Source organism: Ursus americanus, chromosome 25 (genome assembly GCF_024610735.1).
Source record: "Ursus americanus isolate L20-20 chromosome 25, mUrsAme1.1.p, whole genome shotgun sequence".
Taxonomy (NCBI): Eukaryota; Metazoa; Chordata; class Mammalia; order Carnivora; family Ursidae; genus Ursus; species Ursus americanus.
Genome location: NC_142151.1, coordinates 1,288,388 through 1,304,789, shown reverse-complemented (window position 1 = coordinate 1,304,789; position 16,402 = coordinate 1,288,388). Strand labels below are relative to the sequence as shown.

The 16,402-nt window shown below is 39.4% G+C and overlaps 1 protein-coding gene across 3 annotated transcripts in view; it reads left to right on the top strand.

The window, feature by feature from the left end:
- The window catches only part of USP18 (ubiquitin specific peptidase 18), a 62,801-nt gene that overhangs the window by 11,359 nt on the left and 35,040 nt on the right, over positions 1 to 16,402 (top strand). For 2 of the 3 annotated variants that reach the window (XM_045775409.2, XM_087855439.1), the window contains exons 2-4: positions 339 to 598; positions 1,700 to 1,796; positions 7,936 to 8,081. In XM_045775409.2, coding sequence (XP_045631365.2) covers positions 541 to 598; positions 1,700 to 1,796; positions 7,936 to 8,081 — 301 coding nt within the window. In that variant the 5' untranslated portion in view covers positions 339 to 540. Of the gene's footprint in view, positions 1 to 338; positions 599 to 1,699; positions 1,797 to 1,845; positions 2,677 to 7,935; positions 8,082 to 16,402 lie in introns of those variants that run through there. The other variant, XM_087855440.1, reaches the window with a different exon arrangement.

Here is a 16,402-nt window from a genome sequence, read left to right as displayed (position 1 = left end):
TGCCCTCTTTAATGCCCATCACCCATGTAGCCCATCTCCCCCAAACCTCCCTCCATCAACCCTCAGTTTGTTCTCTACCATTAAGAGTCACTTATGGCTTGTTTCCCTCTCTCCTTTTTTTTTTTCTTTTCCCCCTTCCCATATGTTCATCTATTTTCTTTCTTAAATTCCACATATGATTGAGATCATGTGGTATTTTTCTTGCTCTGACTTATTTCACTCAGCATAATAAACTAGCTCTATCCACATAAGACTTGTCTCTTTGGAATCAGAACTGATCACATGAATGTGCACTCCCTCTCCCCTTATCCTTACCTACCTCTGATGTGTTTTCACAGAATTCCCACCAAAGTTGACTCACGTGAGCTCTTCCTGGAAGTGTGCAGTCCTGAAGACAGGCTTGGCAGACAGTGACCTGGGGATTTTGGAGTGATCGCTAATGAGTCAGGTGTTGGGGTCCCTGAGGAAATTTGCCAGTGCATCCTGGCTGAGTCTCAGCATTTCTCAGCAGAATCCATTGAGAAGAAGGAAGAGAACAACATGAAGCGGAAGAAGGAGCAGCTAAGGGAGCGCATCAGTGCCTGGGACTGTCCTCACGGTCATTAGATCCTCACATTTTTCTCTTTTTGACCACATGGAAATGCTTTGCTCACCCACTGTACTCTGAAGCAGTAGAGCTTTGTGGTTAATGACTCTTGGTTTCTTATGCCTCCATTTCTGCATCTGTAAAATGGGAATAACCATAGTACTGAGCACATAGGGTTGTTGGGAGGGGTAAGTGAGATAATCTCTGGAAAGTGCTTCAGATTAATGCTTGGCACATAGCAGCAGCCAACATTGGTTCCTGCCTATACTGTTATACCTGTGTGCTAGGATGTTTAGAGGCAAAGTGCTTCTGCTGATTCAGGAGCCGAAATCTATGATTACTTGCTGTCTCTGGATTTTTTCCATCTTAATGCCCTATCTCATATATGCAAAAGTCCTTTCCCCAGGAACTCTGATATTAGTGGTATTCCCTCCCTCTTAAATTACTCACCTTGTGGAATCAGCTTAGCCCAAGTTGAGTTGGGAAAGGAGAGTTTGGTTGCTATTACATCAGATAAATGCTTTCTTTTGGTTTTCTCACATCTTCAGAAGTTCCTTTTGGCTTCTGGCCTCTGGAGGTGAGCTTAGATTAGTGAATCTCCCCCAGAGCTTTTTTTTCCCCCCTCCCTGATTTCCTTCAGCCACATGGTGGGGACTGGGCAGAGGCCTTTCCACTGGACCCTGAAATAGACTAGCTAGGAAATGACTTTTATCTCTGAGCTGTATAGATGCCCATTCTGACAACTCTGTAGGGAACAACTTGAGTGGGGGAAACTCATAATGCTCCCAGTTATGCTTTCTGTAATGTTTCTTTCTTTGTCTTTGCTCTTTTAACAATTGCTTGTACAACTCATTTGCCGTTGCTTACTCTTTCTTGTGACAGCTCTCTTTTCCTAATGAACTGTTAAAAGTTTTACTACTATTTTGTTTTTCAGAGTCCCATGCTTTATCTCTCCTCTCCAATTTGTTTGCAAGCTCTTTAGTGAAGTCTTTGTACTAGTGAGAGTATTTTGCAGAATTTCATGTCCTTAGTAGGTTTTAGAAAAACATTTGATTTTTGTTGAGTCCCTTAGCTTGCCCTTGTCCTCAGTATTTTTTTCCCTTCCCTGTATAGGCCCGGTTGGTTTACACAACATTGGACAGACCTGCTGTCTTAACTCCCTGATTCAGGTATTAATTATGAATGTGGGTTTCACCAAGATATTGAAGAGGTAAGACTAACGTGTATATTATTGTACATTTTCATATATTCAATTTTTCACAGCGACCTGTACTTTTAAAAGTCTTCTTTGAACAGTTGCCAGAGAAAAGATATTATTCTGAACAATCTAAACTATATCACCTAAGAAGTTTAAAAAGAAATATGAATGCCTAATGATACTACAGATAAAGGACTGGTGTCCAAGATCTACAAAGAACTTCTCAAACGCAATACACAAGAAACAAATAAACAAATCATAAAATGGGCAGAAGATATGAACAGACACTTTTCCAATGAAGACATACAAATGGCTAAGAGACACATGAAAAAATGTTCAAAATCATTAGCCATGGGGAAATTCAAATCAAAACCACACTAAGATACCATCTTACGCCAGTTAGAATGGCAAAAATTGACAAGGCAAGAAACAACAATTGTTGGAGAGGATGTGGAGAAAGGGGATCCCTCCTACATTGTTGGTGGGAATGCAAATTGGTACAGCCACTCTGGAAACAGTGTGGAGGTCCCTTAAAAAGTGAAAAATTGAGCTACCCTATGATCCAGCCATTGCACTACTGGGTGTTTATCCCAAAGATACAGACGTAGTGAAGAGAAGGGCCATATGCACCCCAATGTTCATAGCAGCATTGTCCACAATAGCTAAATCGTGGAAGGAGCCGAGATGCCCTTCAACAGATGATTGGATTAAGAAGCTGTGGTCCACATATACAATGGAATATTATTCAGCTATCAAAAAGAACGATTTCTCAACATTTGCTGCAACATGGACGGGACTGGAGGAGATAATGCTAAGTGAAATAAGTCAAGCAGAGAAAGACAATTATCATATGGTTTCTCTCATCTATGGAGCATAAGAACCAGGAAGATTGGTAGGAGGAGAAAGGGATAAAGAAAGGGGGGGTAATCAGAAGGGGGAATGAAGCATGAGAGACTATGCACTCTGAGAAATAAACTGCGGGCTTCAGAGGGGAGAGGAGTGGGGGAATGGAATAGGCTGGTGATGGGTGGTGGAGAGGGCATGTATTGCATGGTGCCCTGGGTATTATACGCAACTAATGAATCATCGAACTTTACATCAAAAAAAAAATATGTGAATACCTGTTTCCACCACCAGACATTTGGTTTCAGTTGGTCTAGGGTGGGGCTCAGGTAGTTACTTTTATTTTTTTAATTTATTCTAATTAATTAATTTTTTTGTTTTTAAATATAAAATCCATTTAATTAATGTATAGTGTATTATTAGTTTCAGAGGTAGAATTTAGTGATTCATCAATTGCTTATAACAACCAGTGCTCCCTCCATCAAGTGCCCTCCTTAATGCTGATCACCCAATTACCCCATCTCCCCACCCACCTTCCCTCCAGCAACCCTCAGTTTGTGTCTCCTTCTCTGATTTTGCCTTATTTTTCCTTCCCTTCCCCTATGTTCATCTGTTTTGTTTCTGAAATTCCACATATGGGCACTGGTACTTTCAAAAACTCCCCAGGTGATTTGAAACTGCAGCCAGGATTGACAGCCACTGATTTGGTTAAAACGGTGTCTGGACTATATCAGTATCAGAAATATCAGAGGAGGAATAAATCAACAAGTGGGCCCCTGAATCTCTCCATTGATTTCTTTCAAACAGAACACACACACACACACAAAGTGTATATATATATTTATACATATATATATGTTTATACAGTATATATATATATATATATATATATATATATATATATATATATATATATATACATATATATACTGGTATATACTTTATCACACATTCTTTTTAAAAAATGTTTATTTACTTTTTAATTTAATTAAATTGCTTTTAGTAAGGTTTTTTCTTGCCCCTGGATTATTAAGTTTTTATTTAAATTCCAGTTAGTTAACATACAGTGTAATATTAGTTTCAGGTGTACAATATAGTGATTCAACACTTCCATACATCACCTGGTGCTCATCACAAGTGCACTCCTTAGTCCCCATCACCTATTTCACCCATCCCCCCACCCACCTCCCTCTAATGACCAGCGGTTTGTTCTCTGTAGTAGAGTCTGTTTCTTAGGTGGCCCCTCTCTTTCTTTTTACCCCTATGCTCATTTGTTCTGTTTCTTAAATTCCATAAATGAGTACAATCATATGGTATTTGTCTTTCTCTGACTTATTTTCACTTAGCATAATACTCCCAGCTCCATCCCTGTTGTTGCAAATGGCAAGAATACATTCTTTTTTATGGCCAAGTAATACTATGGACTGTGAGAAACAATCTGAGGGCTTCAGAGGGGAGGGGGATGGGGGAATGGGATAGGCTGGTGATGGGTAGTAAGGAGGGCACGTATTGCATGGTGCACGGGGTGTTATGCACAACTAATGAATCATCGAACTTTACATCAGAAAACAGGGATGTACTGTATGGTGACTAACATAATAAAAAAACATTAAAAAAAAGGAAAAATAAAGAAAAATAGGTATTAGTTCTTCTTTCTTTTTTTAATTTTACTTTATTTTATTTTATTTAAATTCAATTAGCCCAGGTATAGTACATCATTGGTTTTTGATATAATGTTCAATGATTCATCAGTTCAGTATAACACCCAGTGCTCGTCTCATCATGTTCTTCTTTAAATGTTTGGTAGAATTGCCCTGGGAAGCCATCCAGCCCTGGATTCTTGTTTTTTGGGAGATTTTTTTTATTACTGTGTTAATTTCCTTGCTGGTTATGGATCTTTTCAGGTTTTCTGTTTCTTCCTGGTTCAGTTTTGGTAGTTTATATGTTTCTAGGAATGCATCCATTCCATCCACGTTGCCTAATTTGTTGGCATGTTGTTGCTTTTTAAAAATTTCTATGTCATTGATTTCTGTCCTAATCCTTATTAATTCTTTTCTCCTGCTGGACTTAGGCTTTATTTGCTGTTCTTTCTCCAGCTCCCTTAGGTGTAAGGTTAGGTTGTGTATCTGAGATTTTTCTTGGCTCTTGAGGAAGGCCTGTGTTGCTATATACTTCCGTCTTAGGACTGCCTTTGCTGCATCTCAGGGCTTTATTTTTATTTGTTTCCACATATTTTTTAATTCTTTAATTTTTATTTGTTTCCACATATTTTTTTAATTCTTTAATTTCCTGGTTGACCCATTCATTCTTTAGTAGGATGCCCTTTAACCTCCATTCTTGTAGTTGACTTCAAGTTTTAAAGCTTTGTGGTTTGAAAATATGCATGGGCTAATCTCAGTCTTTTGGTACTGGTTGGCGCCTGATTTGTGACCCAGTATGTGATTTATTCTGGAGAATATACACATGGAGTGTACTCGAGAACAAAGTGCATTCTGCTGCTTTAGGATGAAATGCTCTGAATATATCGTCTGGTGCAGTGTGTCATTCAAAGCCCTTGTTTCCTTGCTGATCTTTTGCATAGACGATCTGTCCATTGCTGAGTGGGGTGTTAAAGTCCCCTAGTATTACTCTATTATTGTCGATGTGTTTCTTTAATTTTGTTTAATTGTTTTATATAATCAGCTGCTCCCAAGTTAGGAGCATAAATATTTACTACTGCTAGATCTTCTTGTTTGGATAGGCCCCTTTATTATGATAGAGTGTCCTTCTTCATCTCTTATTACAATCTTTGGTTTAAAATGTGGTTTGTCTGATATAAGGATGGCTATCCAGCTTTCTTTGGATGTCCGTCGGCATGATAAATGGTTCTCCACCCCCTCACTTTCAATCTGGAGGTGTCTTTGGGTCTAAAATGAGTGTTTTGTAAGCAGCATATTGATGGGTCTTGTGTTTTTATCCTTCCTGACACTATGTCTTTTGATTGGAGCATTTAGTCCATTTACCTTCAGAGTAATTATTGAAAGATATGAAGGTGAGTGCCATTGTATTACCTGTAAAGTCGCTGTTTCTCTAGATTATCTCTATTCCTTTCTGGTCTTTGTTACTTTGGGGCTCTCTCTTCGCTCAAAGGATCCCCTTTAATAATTCTTACAGGGCTGGTTTAGTGTTCACAAATTCCTTTAGTTTTTGCTTGTCCTGGAAACTCTTTCAGCTATTTTATCTTCAGATAAATTTTCTTTCCCTTTTTCTCCCTCTTCTTCTCCTGTGACTCCTATAATATGAATGTTATTACACTTAATGGAGTCCCTGAGTTCCCTAAGTCTAGTCTCATGTTGCATAATTCTTTCTCTCTTTTGTTCAGCTTCATTGCTTCCCATTCCTTTGTGTTCTAGGTCATTAATTCATTCCTCTGCTTCTTTCAGCCTGCTGTTCATTGCATCAAGCATGTTTCTAATTGCATTTATTGCACTCTCCGTCTCTGATTATTTTTTTAATATCTTTTATCTCTGCAGTACAGATCTCACTGATGTCTTTCATTCTTTTCTCAAGCCCAGTGAGTAGCCTTATGATCATTTCTTTAAATTTTCCCTCAGGCATGTTACTTGTATCTGTTTCACTTAGATCTCTGGCTGTCGCCTTATCTTGTTCTTTTATTTGGGATAATTTCCTGTGCCTTCCAATTGTGTCTAAGTCTCTGCCTGCATATGTTAGAAAAGTCAGTTGTGTCTCTTCTTCCTCAAAGTAATGGTCTAATGGAGAAAGGTCATATAGTGTCCAGGGCCTGCTGCTTTGGGGATTGTCTCCTGTGTGTGCTGCATGTGCTCTGCTGTTGTGTTTTGGTTGCTCTATCCTTCAGGCCAGTCTTTTGAAGAGGCTCTCTTTGCCTGCTGTGGGCAGTGTTTTGTCTCTGGTGTGAATTTTAACTAGGCAGTGAGTTTTAACTAGGTGTGCCCTGGTCTGCTTGTGAAATGAGACCTATCACCACCTCCTCTGCAACTGAGGTCCTGCAGGACTCTCTGGTTGGGAGGTGTGCTATGGGTGGGGGTTTGTGCTGGTCTTCTGGGGGAGGGGCTCACCACACTGGGACTTAGGCAAGCATGACTGAGAAGCGTTGTTTTACTGGAGCTCAGGGGTATGAGGCTTGGTGTAGGTAAGTTAAGCAGCCAGTATTGGCACTATGCTGCTTCCCACAGATGGCTCTGTGTTCATGCTGAGGGGTGGGGGAGGAAAATGGTGCCACCTGGCTCTTTTATTCTTAAATGGTGTCGCTGTGCATGCTCCCTCTCAGGGATGTGCTCTGAGAGGAGCAAATAATCTCCCCATTGTGTGCCCCAGGCATGCTTTAGATCCCTGTTTCCATGCTCTTTGTCCCCCAGGTTGTTTCCCACCTTCTCTCCAGTAATAGCACAGTGACCTCGAGGTTCCTTCCCAGTCAGGCCCTCTGATCTTGGCTCTGGCCCTCTGATCTCTGGCTATGGTTCCAGCTTTAAGCCCTGGTGATTGCAAAAACTTATGAAATTCTATCCTCCTCCTTTCCTAAGCCAGTGGCTTTGGGGAAATGTTCTCGTCATGTGTTCTCTTATCTCTCTCTCCCCCTTCTCCATGACCATGGCTCCCTCCCCTCTGGATCACCTGCAGTCTGTTTCTTCCCTAAACCATATCTTTGCACTTCCTACATTCTTTGATGTGGCCTCTTTTCTCCCTTTAGTTGTGGTGTTTGTTGTGTCTTCAGGTCAACTTTTGTGTTGGACTGATAGTTATGTAGTTGTGTTCCTGGGACTAGTTGTATTCCTCCTTGGCTTGGGCAATGGGAGATACCTATAATTAAAGAAATAATTTTCAAAATAAACTGACATTCCTTCATGTCCTTTATTTCCAGGACCTAGATCAGTATTTGACTTTTCACTTTGGAGTACTTCAGCCTGGACATTTTGCTGTATGGCCACTTTGCTGTGGACCCAGGACCCTCTTCATCTGCCCTTCATTTAAATATGATTGTTGCGCAGAGTGGGGAGAGGAGTGAGGCAAAAGTTGTCTGATACCCCCCTTGAGAGGATACTCTCTATAGCCAGTTTGCTAATATGGTGCTTCTCAACCTTGTTTATACATTTAAATCATCTGGGAAACTTAAGAATTCTGATAAATGAGCCCCACCATCAGAAATTCTGATTAAAAAATTCTGATTTAGTTAGTCTGCAAAGTGGCCTGGACATGGAGAGTTTTGAAAGTTCCCCCAAGTGATTCCAGCATGCATCTAGCATTGAGAACTGTGGGGATAAGGAGGTTCACAGATGTTCTTATTTGGCAGGATAACAGTACCAAGGGGAACAGAAGAACAGAGAAGAAGTGTCCCCTTCCAGTTGCTCTTGCTACTGGAGAAGATGCAGGACAGCCGGCAGAAAGCAGTGCAACCTATGGAGCTTGCCTACTGTCTCCAGAAGTATAACGTTCCAAGTAAGATAGCCTTCTCAGCTCTGAGAGGGAGGAAGAGGGAGGAGGTTGGGGAAGGGAAAAGAGGGAGGGAAAGTGCCTCAAAGAATGAGTCAGAAGCTGTTCCCTCCCGTTCTTTATTTTGGAAGAGTTTGTGAAAGGATAGATATTAATTCTCTAAATGTTTGGTAGAATTAAGCCAATTCTGGACTTGAGCTTTTCTTTGTGGGAAGTTTCAAAATGACTGATCAAATCATTTTCCTTTTTACAGTTAGGGTCCTTTCTTCAGGTTGAAAAACTAAACTCCCTTTAGCAATTTCTTGTAAGGCAAGTGTAGAAGTGATGAACTCCCTTAACATTTGTCTGGGAAAGTATCTTTCTTTCATTTCTTTTTTTTCATATATATATATATATATATATTTTTTTTTTAATTTATAAAGTAAAGTTTTCTTAGATTGGCAGTTTTTTCTTTTATCACTTTGAATACGTCATTCCACCGTCTCCTGACATCTAAGGTTTGTGCTGAGAAATCCACTGATAGCCTTATGGGGGGTTCCCTTGTAAGTGATAAGCTCCTTTTCTCTTAATGATTTTAAGAGCTCTCCTTGTCATTGATTTTTTTATTAAGTTCAATTAGCCAACATATAGTAAGTTCATCATAAATTTTTGATGTACTGTTCAATGATTCCTTAGTTGCTTGTCATTGATTTTTAAAAGTTTACTCTTGATGTGTCTTGCAGAATATCTATTTGAGTTGAATGTGTTTGGGAACCTAAGAGCTTCATGAACTGTGATGTCTAAATCTCTCCCCAAATTTGGAAAATCCCAGTCACTTATTTCTTTCTTTATTTTTTAAAAATTTTATTTATATTCAATTAATTAACATATAGTGTATTATTAGTTCCATGAGTAGAGTTCAGTGATTCATCAGTTGTATAGAACATCCAGTGCTCATTATATTCGACATTCCCACGCCCACCGTTCCAGCAACCCTCAGTTTGCTTCCTGTAGTTGACTCTCTTATGGTTTGTCTCCCTTACTGATTTCATCTTTCCCCTCCCTTCCTCTATGCTCCTCCATTTTATTTCTTAAATTCCAAATATGAGTGAAATAATAAGATAATTGTCTTTCTCTGATTGACTTATTTTGCTGAGCATAATACTCTCTAGTTCCATTAATGTCCTTGGAATTGGCAAGATTTCAGCTTTTTGATGGCTGAGTAATATTCCATTGTGTGTGTGTGTGTGTGTGTGTGTGTGTGTGTGTGTGTCAATTCATCTGTTGATGAACATGGCCCTTTTCATAGTTTATTTATTGTGGACATTGATGTTATTAAACACTGGGGTGCAGGTGCCCCTTTGGATCACTATGTTTGTATCCTTTGGATAAATACCTAGTAGTGTAATTGCTGGGCTGAAGGGTAGCTCTATTTATAACTTTTTGAGGAACCTCTTTACTGTTTTCCAGAGTGGCAGCTTGTATTCCCACCAGTAGTGTATGAGGGTTCTCCTTTCTCCATATCCTCACCAACATTTGTTGTTTCCTGACTTGTTAATTTTAGCCATTCTGACTGGTATGAGATCGTAGTTTTGATTTGTATTTTCTTGATGCTGAATATATTGAGCATTTTTTCATGTGTCTGTTGGCCATTTGTATGTCTTCTTTGAAGAAAGGTCTGTTCGTGTCTTCTGCCCATTTCTTGACTGGATTACTTGTTCTTGAGTGTTGAGCTTGATAAGTTCTTTATAGATTTTTGGATACTACCCCTTTATCTGATAAAACATTTGCAAATATCTTCTGCCAGTCTGTATGTTGTCTTTTATTTTAGTCAACTGTTCATTTGCTGCTCAAAAGTTATTTATCTTGATGAAGTTCCAGTGGCTCATTTTTGCTTTTGTTTCCCTTGACTTTGGAGACATGTCTAGCAAGAAGGTCTGTGCATAGATTCATTTGTTTGCATGTGGGTATTCAGGATTGCAACACCATTTGGTGAAAAGACTGTCTTTGTTCTATTGTATTGTCTTTGCTACTTTATTAAAGAGCAGTTGACATTGTTTATGTTGGTGTATTCCTGGGATCTCTGTTTCATTCCACTGATCTACTTTTCTGTTCTTTTATAATACCACATTGTTTTGATTACTGACACTTTATAGTAAGTTCAGAATTAGTTCTTTGACTTTGTTTTTTCCCCTCAATATTGTGTTGGCTATTCTGGGTATTTGCCTCTCCAAATAGACTTTAGAATCACTTTGTCAATATCCACAGAATAACTTGCTGGGATCTTGATTGGAATTGCATTGAGTCTATAGATCAAGTCGGGAAGAACTGGAATCTTGACAATATTGAGTCCTCCTATCCATGAGCATGGAATATCTCTCCATTTAAGTAATTCTTCTGATTTCTGTCATTAGAGTTTATAGTTTTTCTCATATAGATCTTGTGCATATTTGGTTAGATTTATACCTAAGTATTTCATTTTCATGGGTTCTAATGTAAACCATATTATGCTTTTAATTCAAAATTTCCCTTAATCAGAAACTAATGATATATGGTAACTACCATATCATCATCATAATAAAAAAACCTAATGATGTACTATATATTGGCTAGTTGAACATAATAATAAAAAAAAAAGAAAAAAATTCCCCTTGTTCATTGCTGATATATAGGAAAGTGACCTTTATATATTTACCTTGTATGCAACTTAGTTCCAGTTGTATCCCATCCTAGTTTCAGGAGTTTTTGTTGATTCTTTTGAATTTTCTACATAGATGATCATGTCACCTGCAAATAAGGACAGTCTTAATTTTCCTTTCCAATCAATTTACCTTTTATTTTATTTTTTAAGGTTTTTTTTATTATATTATGTTAGTCACCATACAGTACATCCCCGGTTTCCAATGTAAAGTTCGATGATTCATTAGTTGTGTATAACACCCAGTGCACCATGCAATACGTGCCCTCCTTACTACCCATCACCAGTCTATCCCATTCCCCCACCCGCCTCCCCTCTGAAGCCCTCAGTTTGTTTCTCAGAGTCCATAGTCTCTCATGCTTCATTCCCCCTTCTGATTACCCCCCCTTTCTTTATCCCTTTATCCGCCTACCGATCATCCTAGATCTTATGTATCATAGATGAGAGAAACCATATAATAATTGTCTTTCTCTGCTTGACTTATTTCACTTAGCATTATCTCCTCCAGTGCCGTCCATGTTGTAGCAAATGTTGAGAACTCGTTCTTTCTGATAGCTGAGTAATATTCCATTGTATATATGGACCACAGCTTCTTAATCCAGTCATCTGTTGAAGGGCATTTTGGTTCCTTCCACGAATTAGCTATTGTGGACAGAGCTGCTATGAACATTGGGGTGCATATGGCCCTTCTCTTTACTACGTCTGTCTCTTTGGGGTAAATACCCAGTATTGCAATGGCTGGGTCATAGGGTAGCTCAATTTTTAACTTTTTAAGGGACCTCCACACTGTTCTCCAGAGTGGCTGCACCAACCTGCATTCCCACCAACAATGTAGGAGGGATCCCCTGTCTCCACATCCTCTCCAGCAATTGTTGTTTCTTGCCTTGTCAATTTTTGCCATTCTAACTGGCGTAAGGTGGTATCTTAGTGTGGTTTTGATTTGAATTTCCCTGATGGCTAATGATTTTGAACATTTTTTCATGTGCCTGTTAGCCATTTGTATGTGATCTTTGGAAAAGTGTCTGTTCATATCTTCTGCCCATTTTATGATTTGTTTATTTGTTTCTCATGTATTGAGTTTGAGAAGTTCTTTGTAGATCTTGGATACCAGTCTTTTATCTGTAGCATCATTTGCAAATATATTCTCCCATTCCGTGGGCTGCCTCTTAGGTTTTTTTTGACTGTTTCCTTGGCTGTGCAGAAGCATTTTATCTTGATGTAGTCCCACATGTTCATTTTATCTTTTGTTTCTCTTGCCTTTGGAGATGTGTCATGAAAAAGGTTGCTTTGGCCGATGTCGTAGAGGTTGTTGCCTATGTTCTCCTCTAGGATTTTGATGGATTCCTGTCTCACATCGATGTCTTTCATCCATTTGGAGTTTATCTTTGTGTATGGTGTGAGAGAGTGGTCAAGTTTCATTCTTTTGCATGTAGCTGTCCAATTTTCCCAGCACCATTTATTGAAGAGACTGTCTTTTTTCCACCGGATGTTTTTTCCTGCTTTATCAAAGATTAGTTGCCCAAAGAGCCGAGGGTCCATTTCTGGATTCTCTATTCTGTTCCATTGGTCTATGTGTCTGTTTTTGTGCCAGTACCATGTTGTCTTTGTGATCACAGCTTTGTAGTACAGCTCGAAATCCGGCATTGTGATGCCCCCAGCTTTGTTTTTCCTTTTCAACAGTTCCTTGGCGATTCGGGACCTTTTCTGGTTCCATACAAATTTAAGGACTATTTGTTCCAGTTCTTTGAAAAATGTCCTTGGTATTTTGATCGGGATAGCATTGAAAGTGTAGATTGCTCTGGGTAGCATGGACATTTTAACTATGTTAATTCTTCCGATCCATGAGCATGGAATATTTTCCCATCTTTTTGTGTCTTCTTCAATGTCTTTCAAGAGTGATTTATAGTATCTAGAATATAGGTCCTTTACGTCTCAGGTTAAGTTAATTCAAAGGTAACGTATGGTTTTTGGTGCTGTTGTAAATGGGATGGATTCCCTAATTTCTCTTTCTTCAGTCTCATTATTCGTGTAGAGAAATGCAACTGATTTCTGAGCATTGATTTTGTATCCCGCGACATTACTGAACTGCTCTATAACTTCTAATCGTTTGGGAGTGTATTCTTTTGGGTTTTTCATATAGAGTATCATGTCATCTGCAAAGAGAGACAGTTTGACTTCTTCTTTGCGGATTTGAATACCTGTTATCCTATTTTGTTGTCTGATTGCTGTTGCAAGGACTTCTAGTACTATGTTGAATAATAGTGGTGAGAGTGGGCATCCTTGTCGTGTTCCTTATCTTAAAGGAAAGGCTTCCAGCTTTTCCCCATTGAGAATGATATTTGTTGTAGACTTTTCATAGATGGCTTTTATGAAATTGAGGAATATACCCTCTATCCCTACACTCTGAAGGGTTTAAATCAGGAAAGGATGCTGTATTTTGTCAAATGCCTTTTGTGCATTAATTGAGAGGATCATATGGTTCCTGAGTCTTTTCTTGTTGATATGATGTATCACACTGATCGATTTGAGAATGTTGAACCATGCTTGCATCCCAGGGATGAATCGCACTTGGTCATGATGGATATACCTTTCAATGTACTGTTGGATTCTATTAGCCAGGATCTTGTTGAGGATTTTGGCGTCCATATTCATTAGGGAAATCGGTCTGTAATTCTCCTTTTTGATGTGGTCTTTGCCTGGTTTGGGGATGAAGGTAATATTGGCCTCATAGAATGAGTTTGGTAGCTTTCCTTCTGTTTCTATTTTTTGAAATAGCTTTAGGAGAATAGGTATGATTTCTTCTTTGAATTTTTGGTAGAATTTCCCAGGAAAACCATCTGGGCCTGGAGTTTTGTTATTTGGAAAGTTGTTTATCACTGACTCAATCTCTTCATAATTGGCCTGTTTAAAAAATCAATTTCTTCCTGTGTCAGTCTTGGTAGCTTATAGGTTTCCAGGAAGGCCTCCATCTCTTCCAGGTTGCTTAATTTATTGGCAGATAGATGTTGATAAAAGTTTCTAATAATCCTTCCAGTTTCATTGGTGATGGTCGTGACCTCTCCTTTTTCATTCATAATTTTATCAATTTGGGTCCTTTCTCTATTCTTTTGGAGAAGTCTTGCCAGCGGTTTGTCAATTTTATTAATTCTCTCAAGAAACAAGCTTCTAGTCCTGTTGATCTGCTCTATTTTACTTCTGATTTCTAATTCCTTGATTTCTGCTCTCATCTTGGTCAACTGCTTCCTCGTGCGTGGATTAGGCCTGTCCTTCTGTTGCTGTTCCAGCTTCATGAGGTGAGAATATAAAAAGTGCATTTTAGATTTTTCTATTCTTTTGAGTGAGACTTGGATGGCTATGTATTTTCCCCTTAGGACTGCCTTTGCAGTATCCCATAGGTTTTGGACCATTGTGTTTTCATTCTCGTTGGTCTCCATAAATTGTTTAAGTTGATTTTTGATTTCCTGGTTTATCGAGTCATTCCTGAGCAGGATGGTTCTTAGTCTCCAAGTGTTTGAGTTTCTTCCGAATCTTTCCTTGTGGTTGAGTTCCAATTTCACAGTGTTGTGGTCTGAGAATATGCAGGGAATAATTTCAGTCTTTTGGTATCGGTTGAGACCTGTGTTGTGTCCCAGAACATGGTCTATTCTTGAGAATGTTCCATAGGCATTAGAATAGAATGAGTATTCTTTGGCTCTGGGGTGTAGTGTTCTATATGTATCTATGAGGTCCAACTCGTCGAGTATGGCATTCAAAGCCTTTGATTCTTTACTTAGTTTTTGCCAGGGTGTTCTGTCTATTTCTGATAGTGGAGTGTTGAGGTCCCCTACTTTTAACGTATTTTTATCTATATGTCTCTTTATTCTGGTTAAGAGTTGGCTTGTGTATCTTGCTGCTCCCCTGTTGGGGGCATATATATTTATAATTGTCATATCCACTTGTTGAATACTTCCTTTAAGAATAATATAATGCCCTTCTGCGTCTCTAACTATAGTCTTTAGTTTAAAATCCAATCTGTCTGATATGAGAATTGCTACCCCAGCTTTCTTTTGAGGTCCATTGGCATGAAAGATGGTATTCAATCCCTTTACTTTCAGTCTGGATGTATCTTTAGGTTCAAAATGAGTCTCTTGTAGATAGCAAATGGATGGGTCATGTCTTTCTATCCAATGTGCAACCCTGTGGTGTTTTATGGGAGCATTTAGGCCATTTACATTGAGACTGATTATTGAGAGATATGATTTTAATGATGCCATGTTGCCTGTAAAGTCTTTGTTTCTATAGGTTGTGACTTTCTGTTCTGTATCACTCTTGGGACCTTTTTACTTTTATAGAACCCCCCTTAATATCTCCTGTAGGGCTGGTTTTGTGGTTTCAAAATTGGTCAACAACTGGCGATTCTGGAAGGTCTTTATTTCTCCATCAATTCTGAATGACAGCCTTGCTGGATAAAGGATCCTTGGCTGCATGTTTTCCTCTGAAAGAGCTTTAAAAATGCCCCCCCAACCGTTTCTCTCATTCCAGATCTGTGTAGATAGGTCTGATGTAATTCTGATACCTTTGCCTTGGTACATGAGGAACTTCTTTGCCCTGGCCGCTTTCAATACTATATCCTTGGATCTAATACTTGTGAAATGCACTATGACGTGACGTGGTAGGTTTGTCGTGGTTGAGCTTGGGAGGGGTCCTCTCTGCCTCTTGGACACGAATGTTTGTTTCCCTCGCTAGATTAGGGAAGTTTTCACCTACAATTTGTTCGAATATCTCTTGTAGACCTCTGTTTTTCTCCACCCCCTCTGGGATGCCGATGATTCTGACATTGGAACGTTTCATTGAGTCAATAATCTCCTGTAACCTACATTCCTGTGAGTGGATTTTTTTGTGTCCAGATTCTATTTTAGCTTTTTCTTCTACTAACCCATCCTCCAATATACTGATACATTCTTTTGCCTCTTTGACCCTGGCCGTCAGAGCCTCTAGTTTTGACTGCATTTGGCTCATAGAATTTTTAATTTCTGCCAAATTTACTCTCATTTTCGCCCTTAGAGATTCTATTTTCTCATTAACATTTTCGTTAATACTTTTTTCAAGTCTACACATCATCTTGACCATTGTTACTCTGAATTCCATTTCTGATAATTTGGTTATATCCATATCCATTTTTTCTGTGGCAGAGGCCACAGACTCATTGTCTTTTCTTTGCTGGGGGAGGGGACTTCTCCTTCTCCTCATTCTGATGAGGAGAGGTTGTGGGGTTTTCCAGAGCCCAAATTATTGACCGGGATCCAGGCCATGCACCCTTGTTTTATAGGGATCTTAGGGATGTGGTCTTCTTGATTTTTCAGCCTGCCTTCTGGGGGAGGGGCCTGCCGCGCCGATACTCAGGCAACCCTTTTTGGGTAGAGTCTCCGTGACCCCTGCGAGGGGGGATGGGGATGGGCACACTGTGAGCCGGTATTTCCAGGCTTTTGTTCTCTGGCGGCTTTCCCTGGCGGTTTGCTGTGCCTCTTCTGAGAGTCAGAGCAGCAGGGGCCGAATCTCAGCCTCTGTCACAGAACAGAGGGATTGTGGACCGTTCTCCACTGATGTTCTGGTCACTTTAACTCTGATTCTGTTGGTGCTGCTCAACCCTGTAGCGTCCCTGGATGTGTGC